The sequence below is a fragment of the Ambystoma mexicanum genome, chromosome 6p (assembly GCF_040938575.1).
Source record: "Ambystoma mexicanum isolate Mex_15411 chromosome 6p, UKY_AmexF1_1, whole genome shotgun sequence".
Classification (NCBI taxonomy): Eukaryota; Metazoa; Chordata; class Amphibia; order Caudata; family Ambystomatidae; genus Ambystoma; species Ambystoma mexicanum.
Genome location: NC_090935.1, coordinates 554,180,626 through 554,203,090, shown reverse-complemented (window position 1 = coordinate 554,203,090; position 22,465 = coordinate 554,180,626). Strand labels below are relative to the sequence as shown.

The 22,465-nt window shown below is 46.5% G+C and overlaps 1 protein-coding gene across 1 annotated transcript in view; it reads right to left on the bottom strand.

Annotated features, from left to right (window-relative positions):
• NLN (neurolysin) overlaps window positions 1-22,465 on the bottom strand; it is a 906,503-nt gene that overhangs the window by 124,563 nt on the left and 759,475 nt on the right. Inside the window, exons 9-10 of the mRNA XM_069627362.1 lie at window positions 8,585-8,786; window positions 763-949 (exon numbers count right to left, since the gene is read on the bottom strand). Coding sequence (XP_069483463.1) covers window positions 763-949; window positions 8,585-8,786 — 389 coding nt within the window. The remainder of the gene's footprint in view (window positions 1-762; window positions 950-8,584; window positions 8,787-22,465) is intronic.

Sequence of the window (22,465 nt, the reverse complement as noted above, 5' to 3'; positions counted from 1 at the left end):
ATCTCAGTTTCTAAACAGGACGGCTAAGCTTATCAATATATAGTTTATATACTTATATAGCGGTCTCTCATCAGGATGAAAGAACATGTGATGACTGGGAGTGGTCTGGAATTATATAATTTTGGAGAAATGACACGACTGACGTATATACTCATTCACATCAATGGTACTCCGATAACTCAATGTAGATATGCTATTTGAATCTCGGCTAAACACTGAGCTACAACTAAATTTAGTACACAGTTGGCAAATTCGTATCAAACTCCTAATACAGTTTAAAATTCTCAACAAAAATGAAAAATACAGTAGCAAAAGACATAACTGAGAGACAGGGGCTGAATGACCTGCACTTAAGGTTTTATAAAAGATGACCACCTGAATACAGAAAACCTAAAATGCAACCATCATTGTGGTCAGAGGGTGGTTCAAAATAAAACACAAATAATTCATCCGGCAGACACTGCACGGGGCAAAAGAAGATTAAATTCCATAATCCTGCAAGAATCTTCGGATATAGCACACACTGCCTCCTAGAGTCTCCTTCTGGAGAAAGAGGTATGGGAGGCAGAGATAATGGACTCACATCAATAGTTGAAAAAGTATTTTTAGATAACGAAATCACCAGAACCTGTCCATTTTCATCAACTTCAAAGAAAAAAAAAACGTTAGAGAAAAATATGAGCAATGCCATACCAAACTCCCACATCCGACAAAACGCTTCAATATAAAGAAACATATGCACATACATTGATCAGCAAATACCTGTGTTTGCCAATCTGGAAGCAATCAGTTTGTCAAGCAAATCCTCTGGAATTGGCTTCCCATCCTTAAAATGTCTGGACATTTGTTTTAACGTTTCTTTTTCCCAGACCCAGTTTTCAAACATTTGTGAAGGCACCTCCACAAAATCGGTTTCCACGTTGGTTCCACTAAATCTTGCGTAGAGAGTCTAGTTAAAAAAAAAAAAGAAAAGGATAGGCAATAAAGCCTATTTATACACATTGCATAACTTCATAACAGTTTCTGGACCCCCACCTTCGGCTCCTTTTCCCTTATTTACAATCTAGCCTACATTATGAGTCTGGAGGTAATAACAGAGGCATTTCAAATGCTGCCTAGATTTACTGCTCGCCTGATTAGGGGTCATGCGATATTGAATGGAATAATGCATGCAGTAAATACTGCATGATCATCACATCAAATACCTCATTGACATTCCTACAATGTGGTACTGCACCCAATAGATGGAGGTAAGAAATGTGACGCTCTACGCAAGCATGATAAGACGTTTTGTCCTATGTGCGAAGGGATGGCATAATGCATCCCTCCACTTATGGGACAAATGTATGTGGCATATGGGGTAAAGCCCTATGAATGGTGTCAACCTTACATTTCCACATACAGCAAGGCCATTCACTGCACACCTAAACACAGCACTGCTCATAAACCCAGTAGTGTCTCTTTAGCACACTTCATTGTCGGTTTCTGTAGTGGTAAACCTTGAATAACGGGTTCTTAAATGTGATGTTTAGATTGCTTACTGACTGTTGCAATCCAGGGGACTTGCTACTACAAGTAACTTGGACCGCAAGCATTATACGCTTAAACACGAGCTCCGGAGAAGGTGATGTATTATCACCACTGTCACTCATTTTATGGATGTGGTGTCCCATCCAGTGAAAGGCAATAGACCAGGGTGAAGGTCTATCCATGTCATTGGGGGTTTGCACATGTCTTCAGTTATTAAGTGACATCAGGCTTCATTCACCATGACTATGCACTGGACAGAGAACTGCAGTTCCATCAACAATGTGTTATGCCTGCCTCCCTTAGCCTGCAGAATAGAATTGGAAGAGTGAGGTGTAAGGATAGGAAATGTTGAATTACAGCAACACGTGCACAATGCAAAGACATCTACGCAGAGAGTTTGCTCTAAAAGAGGATTGCAGACGTGTATAAAGGGCAAATGGGCGCTGGGAACTAATCCCAAAAGGATGGCTGGTAGAGCATACATCTCTGAACATTAAGAGACTTGGCCAGTATTAAAGACCCGAAACTTAAAGATCTACCTGTATGCAGGCGGTCGGTACAAAATGAATATTTACAGAAATAGGTGATGGGGGTTTGAAAGGGTGGCAAAACATTCTTCCATAGTCAAAGCCGTTTCATGTTAAAATGAACAGGGAGAGAAGGGGGAGATAATGGAGAGGTCTGCATGGGGTAAAGGATTGCAAACAGCATTTGAAAAGGGGATGAGCGTCATGTATATACAAGTAAATGGAAATGATCGTGCCAAATGTTGGCCACTCCAAAAGGCAACCGAGAAAGGCTGGAATAAAGAATGACATGTTGCTTCCGAATATATTGAGTTACCATAATAATTTACAAATGATGCTGTATTAATATTTGTTTTTCAAACTGCACAGGGAATCCCAGCTTTGGCAGTAGCCTGTTATTTGTACATGCACTGCAAAGGCTGGAAGGGCATTACCTCACCCATTGCCATAAAAGGGTCTGGGATTTGGCATTCCATAATGCAAGCTTCAGGCTGCGTTTCCAGAAGCATCCCCTTCATTAAACAGCGAAAAAAGGCGGTAGGCTGCTTTAGCATCGCTTTGGCTAAATGATGCGACTATTTATGTATTGCAAGCTCCCCGGATCAGCAGAGGAATAACACTCGCATTTTCATGATGACATTCAAGCAATAACTGCTTAACTGAGGAGTGCATGGGTGCAGACCATGCCTACATCATTGCAGAATTTGCTATAAAATTGCAGATCCGATAAATGCAACAAAACGGCAGGCACTCTGGGGGAAAAGTTTAAAAATACTTCATTAGGTCATACAAATGAAAAACACAATACACATTGGCCAACGAGGAGTGAAAGAACACCCAATGCATTTCACCCCTCATAGAACTTTGTCAAGGGCCATGGGCGTGAACTTGCTAGTGTTCAAATAACATCACTTCTTGTGCCATGTGCAACCTTTGTGGGTACTAGCAGGGCACCCATGTTACAATAATATTCATACCATAAAAGCAAATGTATTGGTTGCGTGTGGTGTGTATATATATGTATATTCAAGGAAAAAACTTTAGTTGCAAGGACGTTAAGGTGAGCAATACATTGGGTCTCATTATAAGTTTGCCGGTCTGGGAACCACCGGTAAGCCGGTGCATCCGACTTCCCCATTCCCAAATGGGAATGAACGTTGCGTCCCCTGTTGTGCAGCCTATGACCACAATGATGAGATCACGGATGATATCACTAATTAGAACAGTAACTGGCATTAAGCATGGATTTCAGCCATGGTCAGTGTGCATGGGCAAATATATTTGAACACATGAATGGGAACTAGTCGTGGCCTGCAGTTATGGACAGCGGTCACAACTTTCACCCATGTGCACTGAATATTTGAAAACACTAAAAGGCAACCAACCATAGACTCAGGCCTTTATCAGTGGATACAGCTTTCAACCGTGTCCACTACGTACACTGGTCAGGCACTAGCCATGGACATTAGCACAATACTGGACACTGGCCACAATTTTTGGCTGTGCCCACTATATATTCTAACATATAAGTGTGCCACTAACTATGGCCTTTGACCTTGATCAGTTTGTACATCTTTTGGCCATGTCCACTGTATATTTTAAAATAATAAAATGTAATAAACGATGGCCTTCGGCTGTGTCCACTGTATGTTATATACACTAACCAGCCACTAGCCATGGTCTACAAAACAATACTAGCCAGTGGCCACGGCCGCTGGCTCTGCCGACTGTATATTTTTACATATTAATAGGCACTAGCTGTGGCCTTTAGCCATGACCACTGACTAAAGCTTTCCACGTTGCCCACTGTATATTTTAAAACAGTGATGGGCTACTAGGCATGGCTTTTAACCATGCAGATTGCTATTTGTGAACACTAACCGACCACTGGCTATGACCTTTGGTACAGGCCAATGACCCAAACCTTTGTCATGACCAAGTCCAAGGTCTAAATTGTTATTAAGGTAATCAAACTTTTCATGAGTTATCTTATAAATAATGTAATGTCTAATTCTGTTATATTCAATTTAATTAGTGATGGCATCAGTTAGGAGATTTGTAATGTCAGCAGTGCTATCATACAACATGTAATAAGTGATGTCATCAGTGGGGTGATCTGTGATGTCATCATTTTGGTCATAGGCTGCGCAACAGGGGACGCGAAGTTAAGGTGACTTTAGCTGAATTTCAGGGGTTTTGTTGCACGGTGCTATTCCATATGGAAGACGTGGAAATAGTTACACACAGCAGTGCTGTTACGTTATCAGGCCGAATGCTCTAGTTTATTTCCAAGATGGGCGGCAGTACTTTAGTCATTGGATTCCAGCGATCCTCGCGTTGCAAACCCGCTTTGTTTGCTACGGGTACCAATGCTAGTGTAAGTAGCTTTTGGCTTGCTTGCTCTCCTTCTGCAGCCCTCTTGCATCCTTCCCCTTCCCTTCTTCTGATTTGCCTCGCTCCTGCTCTCTCGCCTCTCCTGGCTCCCGCTTCCATCGCTTCTGCTCTTCTCCTTCACATTTTCCTTGCTTACCTTTCCTTGTGGACATCCAAACCGATTCGTACGCCCTACACCTTGGCGTACCGGAGCTGCTTTCGCCATTGTTTTTTTTTTTTTAATTTAATAATGTAATGTTTTAAAACCAGCACGCCTTTCTCAGATGCTTTTCTTGAACCAAGAAAAGTCTCCTCGACGGCTGCTGATTTTAAAAGGTCAAATGCGACTGCAAGATCTAATGTGAAATGTACACTTCATACATATTCATATGCGTAGGTCAGTCAACTTGACAAACGCATGCAGTTCAAATCATGTGACTGCGTATGAGTGAGAGAAGTGAATGTATTGCGTATTAAATCTTTCAGTCTCATAAGGTATGACCTTCCATGTAAGCAGGTGCAATCACAGTAATGCTTTAAGGAGTAACACCTATTTGTTATTGTTAAAGCATTCCTGTGATGTATGTGCACAGCCGTCCTGACTAATGATTTTCTCCTTTATGCAGGGCTGGCTGAATGAACACTTGCTAGGGCTTGTGGGGGCCCATTTCAATATGATGTTTGGGGACCCTTTGCCTACAGTTCAGGAAAACTCTGAGGCATCTGTGGATTGCTTACATTATAATGGAAACAAAGGAATGCAGTGAGGATGTTAATTGCTGCAGATTATCACTGGGCAGGCAGACAGTGGGGCGCACTAACTGTCCACTGAACAGCAGATATTTGCACTTTGCCAGATAGGTGCAAATGCACACAAAACCAGAGTAAAAGGCGAGGAGATAACGTTATTAAATGCTTGGCGCCAGCAATGGCAGCCTGTAACGTGTGTTCTCTAAAGCACGCTTTTACAGTCTTGAATGAAGGTGACAGCAGCCAGCAAATACAATCTGTAATGTGCAAGCAGCAAAGCGCACATTTAATATCATGAATTAAAAAAATATATGTTGCTGTATAGTTAGACTGCCAGCATGGGAGCTGCGGCTGCGGGTCCCCATGAGGCTTGGGGCCCATTTCAACTGAAAGGATTTAAAGGCCCTGATGCCACAATGACTGAGACAGCCCTGCCCGAACTGGTATGAATGCAGTGTGTAGTGTTGAATGGCTGGGTACTTGTCCCAATACACCTTCCTTGTTGTGAGTGTCTGAGAGGGAGGAGAATGGCCGGAATGCACTGTTTGCCTGTTTGGCTGACTGACTGCTGAATGCCCTTCTGAGTGATTGGTTGCCTGAGTGTGACCCAGCAGAATGAATGGGAGATCAACTAGTATATCTGGGGGCCTTTAACTGCTAGAAATAGTTAAGAAACTGAAGTTGAAACTGACGCTTGATCTCGAAGCCGAGCCTGAAGAAGAAGGTTCACTGCTGTCTCCCTTCGCCGAAAGCCGTCGAGACTGATCTGACAGGACCTGGTTGGGCGCCCTCTTCCTGTGCTCTGAGGGACCATCGAGCACCGCTAACCTTCGCTGAAGCTCCCTGGAAGTAAGGCCCTCGACAGGCTGCCGACCGGAAACGGGGACTGCCGAGGAGAACAAAGAGAGGCACCAGACATTCTGTCCACCGTCGTCAACCAGGGTTCGCAGGTTTGCTATAACCGCTGGAGGCCCGTCAAAGCCGTGTTGCACAGAAACGGGGACCGCTTGAGGCCGTGCCACGACGACCAGAGCCGCAACGCTCCTTTGCCTAAGACTTTTGATTCACGGATGAGCTCGTCCGCACCACCGCCCGCCTGATCCCGCCGGAGAAGGCCAGGCCGTCGACGCGCCGAGGTGCATCCACCGGTGGGTTTCCCGCCACCCAAAGACTGTAGAGACGCCAGATGACTCGACGCCCTTGCTAGGCCACAGTTCTTCACAAACTCTTTGCGATCCTGAACTATCGACATCAAGGTGCACCACACGCCTCTTCCTTGCAGGACGCCTTCGCTCTGTCATCGACGAGCACCGCTGGGACCGAAGCTGCCGCCTCGACGCAGAGTTCACTTTCTTCGAGGGATCTTGATGATCTGTGGTGCCTGCTTTAAAGGGAGCTGCTCAAGAAGGATCCGTCGATGACTCGTCGTCGAACTCTGCCATTCCAGGTACATTGGGGTGGTAGAAACATTATAAAGGGAAATAAGACTTATAGAACAATATATGGACTGGGCTTGTGATATATCTTTATTTTACAGGTTGCCCAGGTGGGGAGAGGGGATCTCCACACAGAACTGTGTCTAGTGGTAGGGGCCAGTATTCTGCCAATTGCTCTAACCAACTGCTTTTCTCCTATATCTATTGTTGGTTACCTTTATTAAGTGATTTGTGTGACATTTGACCATAGTATAGTTGAGGCACTTTAATGAGATCTGATAATAATCGTGGTAGCACTTAGAACTGTATATATTTGCCATTGTAGATTTAATGAGCACAAAGTGAGTTATTGTGATTGTGTATATATAACCTTGAACCTTAATTATATAAAGACTGTGTTTTAACTAATACAGTATTTGGACATTCCTTTGTGGGTGCTTGGGGACTACAATGTACTTAAGAACCAGCCTGCATCACCTCCTGGGAAGCTAGGTCTTGTTTGCTCGACTACGTTACCAATAATAAGAGAATCTTGGCTGGGGTTCTCTGTGCCTCTCCTCTGCCATATAGAGAGCAGAAGTACAGACACCCCCCTCCAGTCTTTACAAAGGGTTCTTTCAGGCTGTGAGCTTTCTGGATGAGGGTATTTCTTACACATAAGCTTTATCACCATTGCTCCATCAAGGGTTCTTTACAGTTCCCTGGCACATGATTAACATATTCATTAGGCCAGATCTGTCGCTCCTACGTTTTGGTCTACCTCTGCACAATCGTTAGTGAATCGTGTCTGTGGTTTTGATGGACTAAAAGGCATATATTTTGGAGGTTTGCTACCTCTTCTCTCATGGTTGGTAGCAGCGTTTGATTTTTGTGGAAGCATACTTATGAATGGCCTTTAATTGGTCTTCCTCTGACCAATGTGTAATGCCTAATAGTATATGATTTATGAGTGGCAGTTATTCAGAGGCGATATTGACACATTGGGGGCCATTATGAGTTTGGAGGTAGCCATGGTGCTATTGTCGCCATGGCTGCCTCCAAACTCGTGTACAGGTCTGGGTTTCTTGAATGGGGACTTACTGGGTCATCCCAACCTTGGAGGACCTGGTAAGTCCTCATTCAAAATATCCATCCCCATTCGAGCCCCCATAGGGCCCAATGGGAATGGGGAGGGAGCTAATAACGGGCCTGTTAATAACAAGCCTGTTATTAGCTCCCTGGTCCCTTAGCGGCTCCCGCTAAGGCCGGCTGGTAAAACCAGCCGTCCTTAGCTGGACCCGCTAATTGACCTCGTAAAGTGGCGGTAAGGGGTTAACGGCACTGGCATCCTTACCGTCGCTGTTAACCCCTTACTGCCGCACTCGTAATGAGGCCCATTGTGTTAGCCGTTATCTCAGACAAAGGATGTAAATATGTATCTCTCTAGTAGAAGGTTACAGTTCTCTGTTTGGTACATAGGTGTTTGCTGCTGCAGAATGTTCATGTGTGTACTGCTGGTGACCTGACATCATATTATTTGAATATTTAATTGTTTTCCTCCTCGAGAACTGCTTGTAGGTCGTATGGATTTTTCTAAAACTATTCTTGGAAATTGTGCAGGAAAATGCCCAATTTCCACTCCTCTTTTAAAAATAATTTCTCTGTTGGAAAACACCCGCGAACCCCCCAACGGCTAAATCAGGCTCGCACATACTTCATTGGAAGCAACATTTGCGCCCCACCACTTTCAAAAGTCACCAGCCGCCACTGAATCTCACCCCCGTTAGTTTCATTGTAGGTAGCTTGTGATTTCATCCATGGCTTTAGTTAGGCACCACTATGGATATTCCTGAATTTTAAAACCATGGTAGCTTTTGAGTAATGCTTGCTCAAAGTCTTCATCATAATTGCAGGCCTGTTCGGTGCAGATTTTGCAGTCACAGTTAATAAATAAAAAAGAAAATAGGTATTATATGTGAAATTACTAACTTGTGCACAGATCTGGTGCATAACGTGGCCAAATTCATGAAAGAATGTCTTCACTTCATCGTGGCGTAGCAAAGACGGGCGACCAGAAGCTGGCGGTGTAAAGTTGGTAACCAATGCTGCTACAGAGATCATTCTTTCACCATCAGGAAGTAGACAGCCTGGCTGGAGCCCAAAGCACGCGGCATGACCATATTTTCCTTCCCTAAAGGGAAATAATATTAGTGATCCCAAAGAAAGTGATGCAAAGTAAGTCAGTCATTTCAAGACAGGCTTTCAAGCAGTGGTTGATTGGACATAAAACAATACAGCCAACAAGTACCTCTTTCATTCTTTTGTTCTTACCTCAAATGATGTGGTATCCGACACTTTATTATCTAGAAAGCCCAATTAACTGGCACCTCTGCATTCCGCATGAACAAGTGCAACATGATAGAGAAAAATTGCTGACAAACCATTCCGGAATGTAATGTGCTAATAAACAGAGGTGAAATCCGGGATGCTTTTCCTATCCAGTGCGTTCTCTTCATTATGAACCATTCAGAATGCCTAATTGAAGGCCACGTTTGATAATTTGTCCTATTTTGTTGTCCAGCATCCTAAATTCTGTATGGATGCTGGATAACAAAGATGTTTCTGTACAGTAGCAATGAAAGGTTGAGCGCATGCATAGTTACTTGCTGAGGGCCCGTGAAGGCTGCACCATGTATCACTTTCAGTGTAACCAATGAATATGGAAATTACACCCCCTCCCAATTCAAATGTAAAGTTATTATAATCACTATTGCCATAACCACAGATGTCCGAGTGGTTGGGCCTTCAGGGTTCATCAGCAAGTGCCAAAAAGAGTGCAAAAAGGGGAAATTCCAGCACGGTCCTATATTATGTCCATCTGCACAATATGGTTTTATTCTGATCACAAACAAGACATTGCTTTTAATAAAGTATATAAGGCATCTGGGTGGCCCCGCAGCAATATTGTTACCCAAAAGATGCTGTGGGGGGTGCTTGTGGGGGGCGGTGACAGCATTTATATTTGAAGCCCTCAAACATAAGCAGACTCAGTCCTCTGCCGTTATTAACTAGCACCACACTGCAGATCCCCTGATACAAGCGAGACCGGTCATGTGGTAGGATGATACGCCACCAGTCAGGCACATTATGGAACTCGTTTCCTTTCTTCCTTTCTCCGGCAGTTAAAACGTGGAACTAGGTACATTTCTGAAGTAAATTTTAAAAAACGGTCGGTTTCCGGCATAACTCTCAACAGTTTGCTGTTTTGTATATTGTTATTTTATGATTCTGGTTGGTAGTACCATTTCCTATGTAGCACTAAGTACCCTCAAGGGGAACATTTCACGTTTCATAGGTCTATAGAAATGCCTAGTTCTGCAGTTCCGAAGAAAGAGGCCATGAAACTCATCACTTGATGTTCTTTTGTAAGGAAAATGTACTCTAATATGTGATATAAGGACTCAGTAAGTGATCCTTTACATTAGAAGAGGTCTGCAAAGGAACTGCAGAACTGGAAAGTGCTCAACAGAAGCCCTTTGTGTTCCGATATAACTATTGAGAAGGTACTTGCCATCTATTCTGAGGCATATGTGCCTCTGTGCTACTGTTGAATGCCCACAAGTCCCCAAAAGACCAAAGACTAAAAGCAGTAGCAGCACTAACCTACTTAGATCGTATATCGAGGAAACTGCTGGATACCCTAATACATTTGGCCGAGTAATATCTGCCAGTCGTCATATGAAAATATAGCAACCTACATAATACTAGCCAAAGAGATGAGAGAACGTGTGACCTCCTTGATAAATGGAATACCAGTGCACATTAAATGACCTCATGCTAAAACTTTATCAAAACAAAAGGGGTGATGGCTGGAAAGTTTCAAATTAATCTGAACCTCTGGCATTGCTCTGGGCAACCCTGCAGACCACTGTTCCTTGCCTGCCAAGCCATTACAAAGGGGACATACCATATGCAATTCAGGTTTAATCCCAACCCAGAAGAGTCAGTCCAGCTCGAACTGGTCACATCCCTTCTGCACGAGACCACAAGCATCCCCAAACATTAGTCTTTCATCATTTCTAGGTAGATCAAGTGCCATTCAAAATGGGGGAAATATAACACCTGTTATTACAGCACTTAGGAGCTGGAGGAACTGGACAAAGTGCTATATAATAACAATGCTTATGTTAATATTAATAGTATCTGCTCTACCAGCAAAGGTTACAGAGTAGTCAACAGAGTAGCAACTCTGAGGCATTGCTTGGTTTAACAACGTACTGGACATGGGACATGCAAATTTTGATCAACGCACTGAAGAGCATACTGATGTCATTATACCAGCATGGTGGGATTGCAATGGTGTTTAAAGGCAGAGGAGAGATCCAAAGAGATGAGCTCTCCAACACCACATCGATTGACTACTAGCCTCGGATCATTTGGCTCTGATGACATCGCTGATGCTCTCTTGCATGTATACTCGGTTACAAATCCTCCTAAAACACAGTATGGGTCAATGTAATTAGAGCATGGCGCCAAATAACCTAAACGTATATTGCTTCCATACATGGGTGGAGGCAATAGGCACTTCATCGAAACATGGAAAGATTCTTCAACCTGGCTTGGCCGACCTGCGCATCTTCACACACCGTCATGTCCAGACAGTAATGCTTGCTAATGGTCGGCATGCCTTACAGATTTCCTAATGCAAAGTGTTCACCAATAAGTTGCAAGTCAGTGACTTGCTTCTTGTACAATGCATACAATGCACTATGAAATGTGATATTCCACAGTTGCATATATATAGTTGGCCTTTCCAATTTAACTTCAGTGCTGTTACTGTCCAAAGTGTAAAGAGCCCTGTCTATCCGGCTTGTAGGCCTTTGTAACAATACTCGTAGCAAGATACACGAAAACTTGAATGAAACATGGATTTGTCCTCTGCAACACTTTGTTGCTCTAAAACTTTAGAAAAGGCTCTTTAGTTGATGAAGTCTAGATATCATGGACTATTCACTGACGTTATAGCTATAATACAAGTTAGGTTTCATGAGAAATATTTAATCTCACACAAAAACATTTGTTTAAATGTTATGCTCATCAAGCGTGACAAGACCTTTTTGAATCCTGTCATAGGGAGAGAGATCGCCAAGTACTTGAGATGCAATTTGAAGGGTGACAAATAATATTAATAGTGTGAAACATACCAACTGAAGTCACTGTCAAGTTTGCTACCCTGAGGAAAAATTCAACAGTTTGTGGTTGGGATGGGTGGCTCCACCCGAACCGGCACAACAGCCACTCACAGTTCCTGATCGGCTTGCTGATCCTGGAGCATTTCTTTAGCAGATGCCGGTAAGTGATTATTCATTTTAGCCGCATGTTGGGAAAGATTATTTTTTTGCAACTCCTCCCCACATATTTTTCTATGGAACCAGTTTAGTTTTGCTTTGTTTTTCACCCTGACTTTTTGGAAGTAAAGCTTTCCGCTTCACTTCCCTTGCCTTTTGCTCATTGTTATGGGTAAACTGATCAGTACTTCGGAATATCCGTACTGGGAAACTTTGTTTCCCTTCTGAATCCTTGTATTGTTATACTGCAACCATCATTTTATAGTGCAGTGCAATGGGCATACTTTGGTATCACCCGAGCTTTTTTACACATGGGATTTTTGTTTACTTTTATATGTGTGTTTTAGCATTATTTTTGGTGTGAACATTTGCGTTTGCCACACATGGCTACTAAACGTGGCTAGTGCCCTAAAATGTCAGTGCCACCAGATTTTCACTTGTTCTTTTGGCCATATTGTAGTTTGATCTTCTTCCAGCCTTCTCAGGTCGGGAAAGTCCTTGTAAGGTCATGCACTTTCCCGGAGAAACACTGGTTTATGCTGGCTATTGAGCCTTTTGGTGTGTGCAGACCATGAAGGGACCTGGGACTGTAGTCCCAGTCCACATCACTGGTGCCAGAAAGTCTGCTACTGGGGTGCAGGGGGCGCTAGAGAGCCCGACCAAGATGGCCGTAGGTCCGTGAAGCTCTCTAGCAACCAACTAGATCCGACAAGACATCCGGCAGATTGCGGCTCCAAATCTGAGTATTGGCGGCAGAAAACAGAGGCGTATTACATTGGGCCCCCATAGAAATGAGTTTGGCGTGAGGTGGTGCCATAACTGCGGTGTTTGCCCAAAGATGCAGCCCGAGTGGCATAGTGTGGAGGAGGGGTGAGGAGCGGAGCGCCGGCCGCAGAGGACTCCTGTGTGGGGATGCGAAGGGGCGGCTGTGGGGACACGCGTAGCCTCACCGGAGGCAGAGCAGCTCCTGGACGTGTGGCGGCTCCGGGTGGAGGGGCACCCATCTGGTGGCGGAGGAGCAGCCCGGCAGAGCAGCATGGTAGTGCTGCGCGACTGACAAGATGGTCGCTGGAGGACCCGCCGGCGGGACTGAGCGGGCGCTGCGGGGGTTCCCCTTCACCCGCGGTGGATGTGGCCTTCATTTGCCCATGGCTAGAGAGGAGGGGCCGCAGGCTGGGACGTGCTATGCAACGGGTCCGGACTCTCCTGGAGGTGCTGAGGAAACAAGTCAAGCGCCGGATCTGAGGAGGAGGTCTGTGCTGCAGGGGGCCTTGCGTGTCCACCGGAGAGCAAACAGGGCGACACTGAAGGTGTTTTGCTAGGGACGCGGGCTGCCCTTTCTTCCTTCATCTGCCCAAGGCGGCGAGCTGTCCGGGCTCTGGTCTTCTGTTGCTGGAGGGAATGTCCCCTTACTGACGGAGCTCTGTATTGGAGCGGGGGTTTGCTGTTTACTCCTTTGTCTTTTCCGTGCGCTGTGCTTGCTGAACTTCGGGCGGAATGGAAGAAGAGTGTAGTTTAAGACGGAGAAGACGAATGCGTTAACACTGCTGGGTGATTGAATTATACTGTTGGAGCAGTATTTACTAGTCTATCATTAACGTGCAGACTGAGTTCAGTTCTCAGAAACCCTGCTCTAGACAATGGACGCATTAGTCGACTCCCTGCTTGATTAATATACATCGGATATTTGTGACAATGAGCCGGTGTTGAGACATATGGCATCCATGCAAGTTTAAGAACGCTACGATCACTAGCAGGATTCTCAATGGCTGTAAGGAAGCAACTGCGGTGTTAGAGCAGATGAACACATGGTCAGGAGTTGAGTGAGTGGAATCTCTTGACCACGTTGTGGCTGGAGGGGGATCATCTATATTTGCTCCAGTTATCATAACAAAGTAAGTGAATACAAGTGGAGAGGAAGGAAGAGTGACTACACCAAGCACGGTCGGGCTTGTGGGGCTCCATTGATAAGCAGCGAGCTCCAAGGGGAGTGTGGGGGACTACCGAACCTGCTTGGGACCAGGGACAATAAGGTGGGGGGTCCTGAGAAGAGACCACTAGCGCACTGGCCTGACTTAATGTGGAGAGGAAGGGAGCCTTCGGAGCGGTCAGTCATCCTGCGTTTAACTCCAATTCTCACCAACTGTGGAAACCCAGTCATAGATTTTGCATCTGAAGTGCCTGATCCCAGAGTGGCTGTGTTCTGGGCTGTGGATGGGCGGTCCCTGCTGGCTTTGAGCTATCTCTCCCCACTGGCTGGTGCTTACAAGCCCTAGCACGTGCTGTGGGAGCTGAGCCCCTGATCGGAGCGGCGCAGGAGGACACCTCGCGAAGCCACAGATAATAGGACTCATAAACTGGGATTGTCGGGCCGGCGCTCGCTGGGGAGCCCGCCCCACCTGCACAGCATGTCACTTCGAATCGTCAGTCCAAACTAAGAACAGTGCGGTGATGGGGGATTCTCCTACGGCGCATACCTCAGGGGCGGATCCGGACCCGGCTGCCGCCTTTCAAGACATTAAAGCTATGTTCTCACAGTTACAGTCGGGGATACAATCTCTGGATGGGAACTTGACACCTTGACCTGTAAGGTGGATCATATGCAGGTCCATCTAGACAAGATTGGGGAGAGGCTGGATGAGGCGGAGGGGAGACTATCCGGAGTGGAGGATGTGGCGGCCACGGTCTCGGGAGAAATGTCTGGGGTAAAGAAGGCCATGAAAGAGCCTAAGGAGAAGCAGGAGGACCTTGAATCGTGGTAGAGAAGGAATAATATAAGAATCGTGGGCCTTGCTGAATCGGTCGACCAGAGGGATATGGAAGCATTGAAAAAATACTAGTGGAGGCGCTGGGGCCTGAGGTGTTCTCCCCGGTGTGCGTCGTGGAGAGGGCGCATAGGATCCCAGGCGGAAGGAGGCCGATTCCGGGAGCACCGCCTAGACCGCTGATCGCTCGACTACTGAGCTATAGGGACAGGGACACAGCGCTCCGGAAGGCGCGGGAAAAAGGCACTGTCACCTATAAGGGGGAAGTGATTAAGCTCTTCCCTGACTTTTTGGATAAGGTACAGGCGACCAGAAGAACATTTCTAGATGTGAAAAAATGGTTACGTGATAAAAACATTAAATATGCAATGCTGTTCCCAGCCAAGCTCCAGGTTGAGCACAATGGTCGGCCCCTATTATTTCAATCCCCGGAAGAAGCCGCATCCTTCTTGGACATGTTACCAGGGACCTCCGTGCAGCGAGGGAATAATGCCTGATCAGGGGTCTAAAGATGCTTGGAGGTTCGGACATGGAAGTTGACTGCTGCATCCGGTTGGACCTGTCTGGACAGGAGCTGCATTGTTAGGACGGTGTGTTGGGGGGGTCGGGCTTGGGGTCGCCCCTAGCGCGAAAGCCAGTTGCAAGTATGCTATGGGGGAGTAGAATGCTGGGTCGTTGGGGTACTCAGCAGGGGGGAGATAGGGGGGAGGGTGCCACACCGACAAGTTGGGGAGTTGTTGGTAGGGGTGGGGGGGAAGGGACTTAACGGTACAGAGGGTGCAGATAATTGTGAGGACAGGAGACAAGTGGAAGACGTACGTTGTGCTATTTAATAATGGCGATACTTAAATTCATGACCTGGAACGTCAGAGGCCTTAACAGCCCACCTAAGCGCCGGAAAGTTCTACAATATCTGCGGCAACACCAGGTGGGTGTGGCCTTTCTCCAGGAGACCCATCTGATGGTAGAATCAGAGTCTCACTTTGGTAAGAGCTGGGGGTGTCAGCAGTATTTCTCCTCCTATTCTTCATATTCTAGGGGGGTATGCATATTGGTACACAGCTCGGTGGGGTTTAGACAGACTAACATCCTGAAGGATCAAGAAGGCAGAGCACTGGTGGTGCAGGGGGTCATCCAGGGAAAGTGGTATACATTGATCTGTTACTATGGCCCCAATCACGACACTACGGAATCTTTAGACTGGGTCGAAAGGCAGTTGGGAGCTATCGCCGAGGAAGTAATCCTATGGGCGGGAGATTTTAACTCAGTGCTTGACTCGAACAAGGATTGGGTGGGGAATGCCCTACGTGCGAGCAGCAGAAGCTCTGCCCGGATCCAAGGCATGCTCACTGTGTGGGGAGTGTAGGACGTATGGAGGGTGAGAAATCCACTGGGAAAACAGTTTACACACTTCTCTGCCCCACATGACTCGGCCGCACGGCTGGATTATTCTCGGGTATCCCACGAACTCATGGGTCAGATCTCAGGGGCGGCAATTCTGGCTCGCACCCTTTCAGATCACTCCCCCGTCCTGTTGACTATTCACTTGAGAGGGCGTGCGGAGACGAGGCCCTAGTGGAAATTCAAAAGTGATGAGTTTACAGATGTCGTTTTTAGGGAAGAGATATCGGGCGCCATAGATAAATACTTTGAACTTAATGAGGGGTCGGTTTCCTCGGTGGGCACCGTATGGGAAGGTTTGAAGTGTGTGATAAGGGGTGAATGCATAGCAAAAGAAGCAGGGATTCTGAGAGGGATACAGCGGGATCTGGCTGACAAGGAGGAGGAGATATACGTATCTTGCAGGAGGCAGCCCCCGTTCCATCTAGTGCCCAACAAGGGGACATGAGGCGGAAGCTTCAGGAGTTTCACGCCCTAGCCCAGCTGAAGGTAAAGTATGGATAGTATAGAGCGGCACCCCGGAGATATGGCGAGGGTCAGGCCCCAGGACGATTGCTAGCCAAAGCCATTGGGATGCGTAAAGGGGGGAGCAAAGTTGCAGTGATCACGGACGAGCAGGGGGTAGATCACTTTGAAGATGAGGCAATACTCTGCGAATTCCAAAAATGTTATGGCCACCTATACTCTGCCCAAGTGCGGGCTAGTCTGACAGATATTAACGCTTATCTTGACCAGGTGGGGCTATATTGGTGTTCGGAGGAGCAGCGGGAGTGGTTGAATAGGCCGTTGACATTGGAAGAAGTAGTGGGCGCCATTAAGGAGCTGCCGGGGGGGAAGGCCCCGGGCCCGGACGGCTTTACAGCCGAATTTTATAAATGTTATATTGACAAACTGGCACCATATTTACTACGAGTATATCAAGAGGCTGTCTATGCGGGTCGGTTGCCGGACTCCTTGCGGGAGGCAGTAGTGGTCGTGTTGCTGAAGCCTGGGAAACCCGGGGAGGATTGCTCTTTGTAACGTCCGATATCGCTTATTAATTTGGATAATAAAATCTTGGCCAAAATCCTAGCGGCAAGACTAGCGCCATTGATGCCAACCTTAGTTAGGGCTGATCCGTCGGCATTTATTCCCGGACGGTCAACGTCATATGGTCTGCGGAGGATGTTTGGGTTTATGCCGGCTCTGACGAGAGGTGATCCGGTGACGGCAGTTTTATTGGACGCCACTAAGGCGTTTGATTCCGTCGAATGGCCGTTCCTGTTCACGGTGCTGCGAAGGTTAGTCTTGGGAAGGTCCTTCATCTCCTTGGTGTCACTACTATATGGAAAACCGGTGGCTAGAATAAGAGTTAATAGGCAGAAAACTGAACTAATCCCTCTTGAGAGGGGGACATGCCAGGGTTTCCCTCTGTTATTTGCCCTGGCAATAAAACCGTGGGCTGTAATGGTTAGAGAGCGGCATTTACACCGGGGCATTCAGCTCCACACCTACAAGGTAGTCATTTTGTTATATGCGGATGACATGGTTTTGTTCATCCGACATCCGGAAGTCAACCTGGACCCGATCATACTCGATGTTCAGCAAATCGGGGAACTGTCAGGGCTGCAGGTGAATCCCAGCAAATCCGTCATATTTCCACTGACAGACGGATTGAGTAGGTTTCAGGATAGGTGGGGCTTCCAGTGGGACCTACTTAGCACCCGATACCTGGGAATTACAATAGCTAGGGATGAGGGGGTTGTCTACCGCAGTAATTATGGGGAGGCACTCGAGACGGCTAGATCGGCGCTACAGAGGTGGGGCTTGCTCCCCCTTAACTTGCTCGGAAGGATCTCTGTCAACAAAATGTCTATTCTCCCCAGATTTCTGTACGTGTTTCTTAACGCACCAATAAAAGTGCCCGAGAGGTACTTCAGAGATCTCCGTTCGATGGTGTCAACATTTATCTGGGCTGGTAAGCAGGCGCGGGTCTCGTGGGATAAACTCATCGCACCTGTTTGGAAGGGGGGCTGGCCCTGCCAGATTTTGAATTATACTACAATGTGGCGCAAGCAAGTTATCTCCGGTATTGGTATGGGATGGCGGCTGAGCGCAGGCATGTGGAAATAGAGAGGTCGATTGCATCTCCAGCGTTATTGAGGTCGATTATTTTAACTGCTCCGAACCGCCCACGGAGAACCCGAAACCCGGTCGAGTTGAAGTGTGGAGCTTGGTTACGTCTGGAACGTAAGCCTAGGGGCAGTATACTGTATTCACCAAAGCTCCCGGTCATATTTATCCTGGATGTTCCCCTAACTAGTGAAGCTCGGTTTGTGGCGTTGATGAAGAGGTTGGCAGTGACTGAGTTTGGAGATTTGTTCCCGGAGGGGAGGTTCATATCCCTCGCTCAGCTGAGGGAGAAAGGAGTTCTCTCGGCGCTGGAGGTGTTTCTGTACTTTAGGTTGAAGGTGGCGCTGCAGCGGCTGTTTCCGTCCTTTTCTGTGCAACCCCAAGCGGTGGTAATGCTGGACAAGGTGATAGGGGGGACCTGGGGCGGAGGGTAGTCTCTGGTATGTATGCAATGGTTTTGGGAAGCAGACTGTTAGCTGCGCGGTCACCACAGGAGATGTGGAAGAAGACATTGGAGAGGGAAATACCAGAGATAACATGGGACTACTGTTGTGAGATGGTCCATAGGGGTGCAATTAATACCAATTTTAAACTGGTCCATTTCAAGTTCCTACACCAATACTATTACTCTCCGGCCCAGTTGAAAGAATACTTCCCCCAGAGATCGGGTGCCTGTGTCAGATGTGGACAGGAAGATGCAGGCTTTCTCCATGTGGCATGGGAGTGCGGGGAACTCAAGCAATTCTGGATGCATGTGTTTGAGGTGATTGGGGAAATTATGGGGCAGCGGCTCACACCGGACCCCATGATGGCGCTGCTGGGGTATATTAAACAAGTTCTTAAAGAGACGCAGAAGCTGGTGGGTCTGCTTCTCATCCTGGCAAAGCGCAGAGTAGCTATGGGGTGGGGTAAGAAACGGAGCCCCTCGCCGGCCCAGTAGTCCGAGGACATTTTGTACTGCAATGACATGGAGACCAGGTGTGGCGCAATGCAAAGGAGTGCTTGGGGAGGTCGCCAAATATGGGATGCATACACGCTTTATCTCCTCAGGCAGCCAAGAGAGGAGGCCTCCGAACCATGCTCCCCGTAGGGGGCCGTGCATAAGCCCTCCCCATAGTGGGGGATTTCACGTCTTTGGTGCCCGAGCTGAGACTCACTGTAACATGGGCATGGGATTTTGGGGAGTATGGGGACGCAAGGAGCTGGACAGATGGCCTTTTGGAACCTAGGCCTCCGGAGTGTGTTGTCCATGAACTACTGAACTTATCGAGTAGCGATTAGTGCCACGTTTGCGCTAGTAGCATCGGGTTTGTAAGTCATTTGTTGCTTGCCTTGTCATGGTTAAGTTCTGCACCAGTGTATGAGTACCGGGTTGAGGTGGGGTTGGGGGTATGGGAATTGTTGGTTCTGTAGTTAAGCAAAATGCTAATAAAGAAAGTTAAAAAAAAGTCTGCTGCTGGAGCGGATGTGAAACCAGAAGTTGCCCCTGATTGGACAACGCCCACCAATTGTATCACCGTAGCCAGAGCATTAATATTATCTAAGTTGGACTACTGCAACATACTCCTACTAATTCCAATCTAGGGAAACTACAATTAATGCTAAATAAAGCGCTCCGTGCAGCACTAGGCATCAAAAGTCCGACCACATCTCGAACATCAGGAGGGAGTCTCACTGGCTAACTATTAAGGCGAGAATCATCTTCAAATCACTGTGTATTACCCACAAATGCCTTACCAACAAAGTCCCTCTATACTTAAACAACACAATAAGCAAAAAAACGTCCACAAGAATGCTCAGATCCAATCACAAGTCGTTCCTTGATGTCCCCAGTTTCAAAAATTCCAGAGCAGGAGGCAGCAGCTTCCTAGTCATGGCCCCAAAACTCTGGAACAAGCTCCCACTCAACATCAAAAATGAAGATTTCTTCCTCCGTTTTAAAAAAATTGCTAAAAACCTGGCTCTTTAACCAATATTAGTTAATCACACATAAACTGACATATCCACTCCCCATAGGTCTCCTTAGGGCAGACTGTGACCAGATCTTTTAAATAATGTAAGTGACTAAGAAATGTACTATTCCATGTAACTCTCTGTGTCGTTGTTTTTTCTATGTATTTTGGAGTTATACTAATTATATTATAAGCTGTCTGTAACAACGCCGTGATACCCGAGGGTTTGGGTGTTTAACAAATGCAATAAATAAATAAATAAAGTAAACTACAAGTTGTCAGATTGGTGCAGATCCTTACCATTGGTGGGCTTGAACTTGCTTTTAGATGGGATTTTGGATAAGAGGACAACGCTGCAGCTATTCCTTAGATCTACATTGGAGCTAAGAATACTTCAAAGGAGAGCTGCCCATTGATGACATGAGCACGACTTCTGCAATGGACCAGCATCCCCTCCAGCGAATGGAAAAATGAAGCTCTACTCCTCTGCCTGTTCTCCGAAGACCCTTACAGGTGCTTCCGCCCTTGGACTAGTGGGAGCTAATAGTCTCGATGACTTCTGGAGGATCCAACCCCTCTGAGCATCCAGAAGTGTGACTGGACTGCCCAGAGAGCTGCAAATCTCCTTAGTGGCCTATGTGGGGAAGGCATGGTATCACAAGTATGGCACTGATACAATGGATACAATTTGTAAAACCTTTTTTGAAAATGTTGGTGTCGGAGAAACTCCCAATTTGCCCTATAACTAAGATGGGAGTAATCTCAACCATCAAACGGTAAACAAAACAGTCCTAGGGGTGTCAGTCAAATCAAAATGACATATGCTAACAAAACCTAATGCCTGCTCTATCTCTTATACAAAAATTGTAAAGGGAGAAATGTATGCAAAAGGAAAAATTTGTGTTCAAAAGAATAAAGGTAGTTGAACCAGCTCTCCTCCTAACGTTACACCTCACAGAGTAAGGCTGTCCCTGTAGGCGGGATGACACACTCTGACTCAGTTTCTAACACTCTAAGCAGTTCCAAACCGTGGATTGAGGCCCGTATGGTCTTCCACTTTAAAGTCTTTTTCTTGACTTTCCAAAATTGAATTTCCAACGTAAAGTTCACCAAGGTCGCCCTCTGCCAGGTTCAGTCCTTACAGCACTCAGTTCACAAAGGTCCCCCTCTACCGGGCTCAGACCTTATACGTCACAGTTCAACACAAACTTGCAAGGGGGCTCCCTTAACCTAGTTTATTGCACGTATCCCTCAATCAGGCTCGGACCCCTTTAGAAGACTTTCGAAATGTGCGTGGTGCTTTTACCAGACCACTGCTAGACCACTTCGACTCAAAGTTCATGGTTACTTTCCCTTAATTTGCTTTCGCTGTCTGTTTGCTTCATAACTTCAAACAATGTAATTTTCACAGAGACTTTCGAATGGGCTACTTCCTTTTGCCGGACCACTCTGTTACTGAGTATCGCTGCTCTCACAGCTGCTTTTTACGTCAAAGTTAATTCACAGGTCTGCCTTTCTTCGCGTCTCACCCACATGCGTGCAGCCTTCACTTGTGATATAACGGTGCTACTTCATTCACTTTAACACACACCGGTCTCTCAGGTCGTTTGCCAACTCACTGGCTGTGTGCGCTTCTTTCTTGTTTCGCTATTTTCAATTCACGAGTTAAGGTTAGTACCAAAGGCTTAGCCTCGCCTTCCCAACTCTGCCATTCATGCAGGAGGGTCGCTGGCGTCCTTGAAACACAATGCAATCTGGCATTCTCCATGTGTTTTTCACAGTCTGTCAGAGGCAACAACCTCCAGTAGGGTACCCTTTGGGTTTTTGCACTGCTGCTCTTGTACCTTGGTCTGTTGCTCTGCTCCAGTAGGTGTGCCTTTGTCCCGGAAGTTCTGCTGGTGCTCGTGTTCCGCCTTGCTCAGAGTGTGTCTTTAGGCATTGTCTTTTATTCGTGTGAGGAGAGCTAACTGGTATCAGGTGTATGCACTTAGTGTAAAGTGCCTCACCCGTTTAATGGGACATGTCCAGTATGATGTGAGAGAGTTAGTCTGGTTGCTTTCAGTCAATCTCTTCCTCGGCCCAATGTTTGTCAAAAAAGGGGTGGCGGTTGGGACTTTGGAAAATCCTATAAAATAATATGGAGTAGATGAACAAAAAAGGGGGAAATACTGCGTCTCATCACCGGATGCCTCACCCCCACTCACAGAAGACCCCTCACTTAGGTTATCTTTTCGCGCTGACCATCCCCAGGGTCTAAATTCAAAGGCGATGGCTGTGCCCTGGCCACCTGAG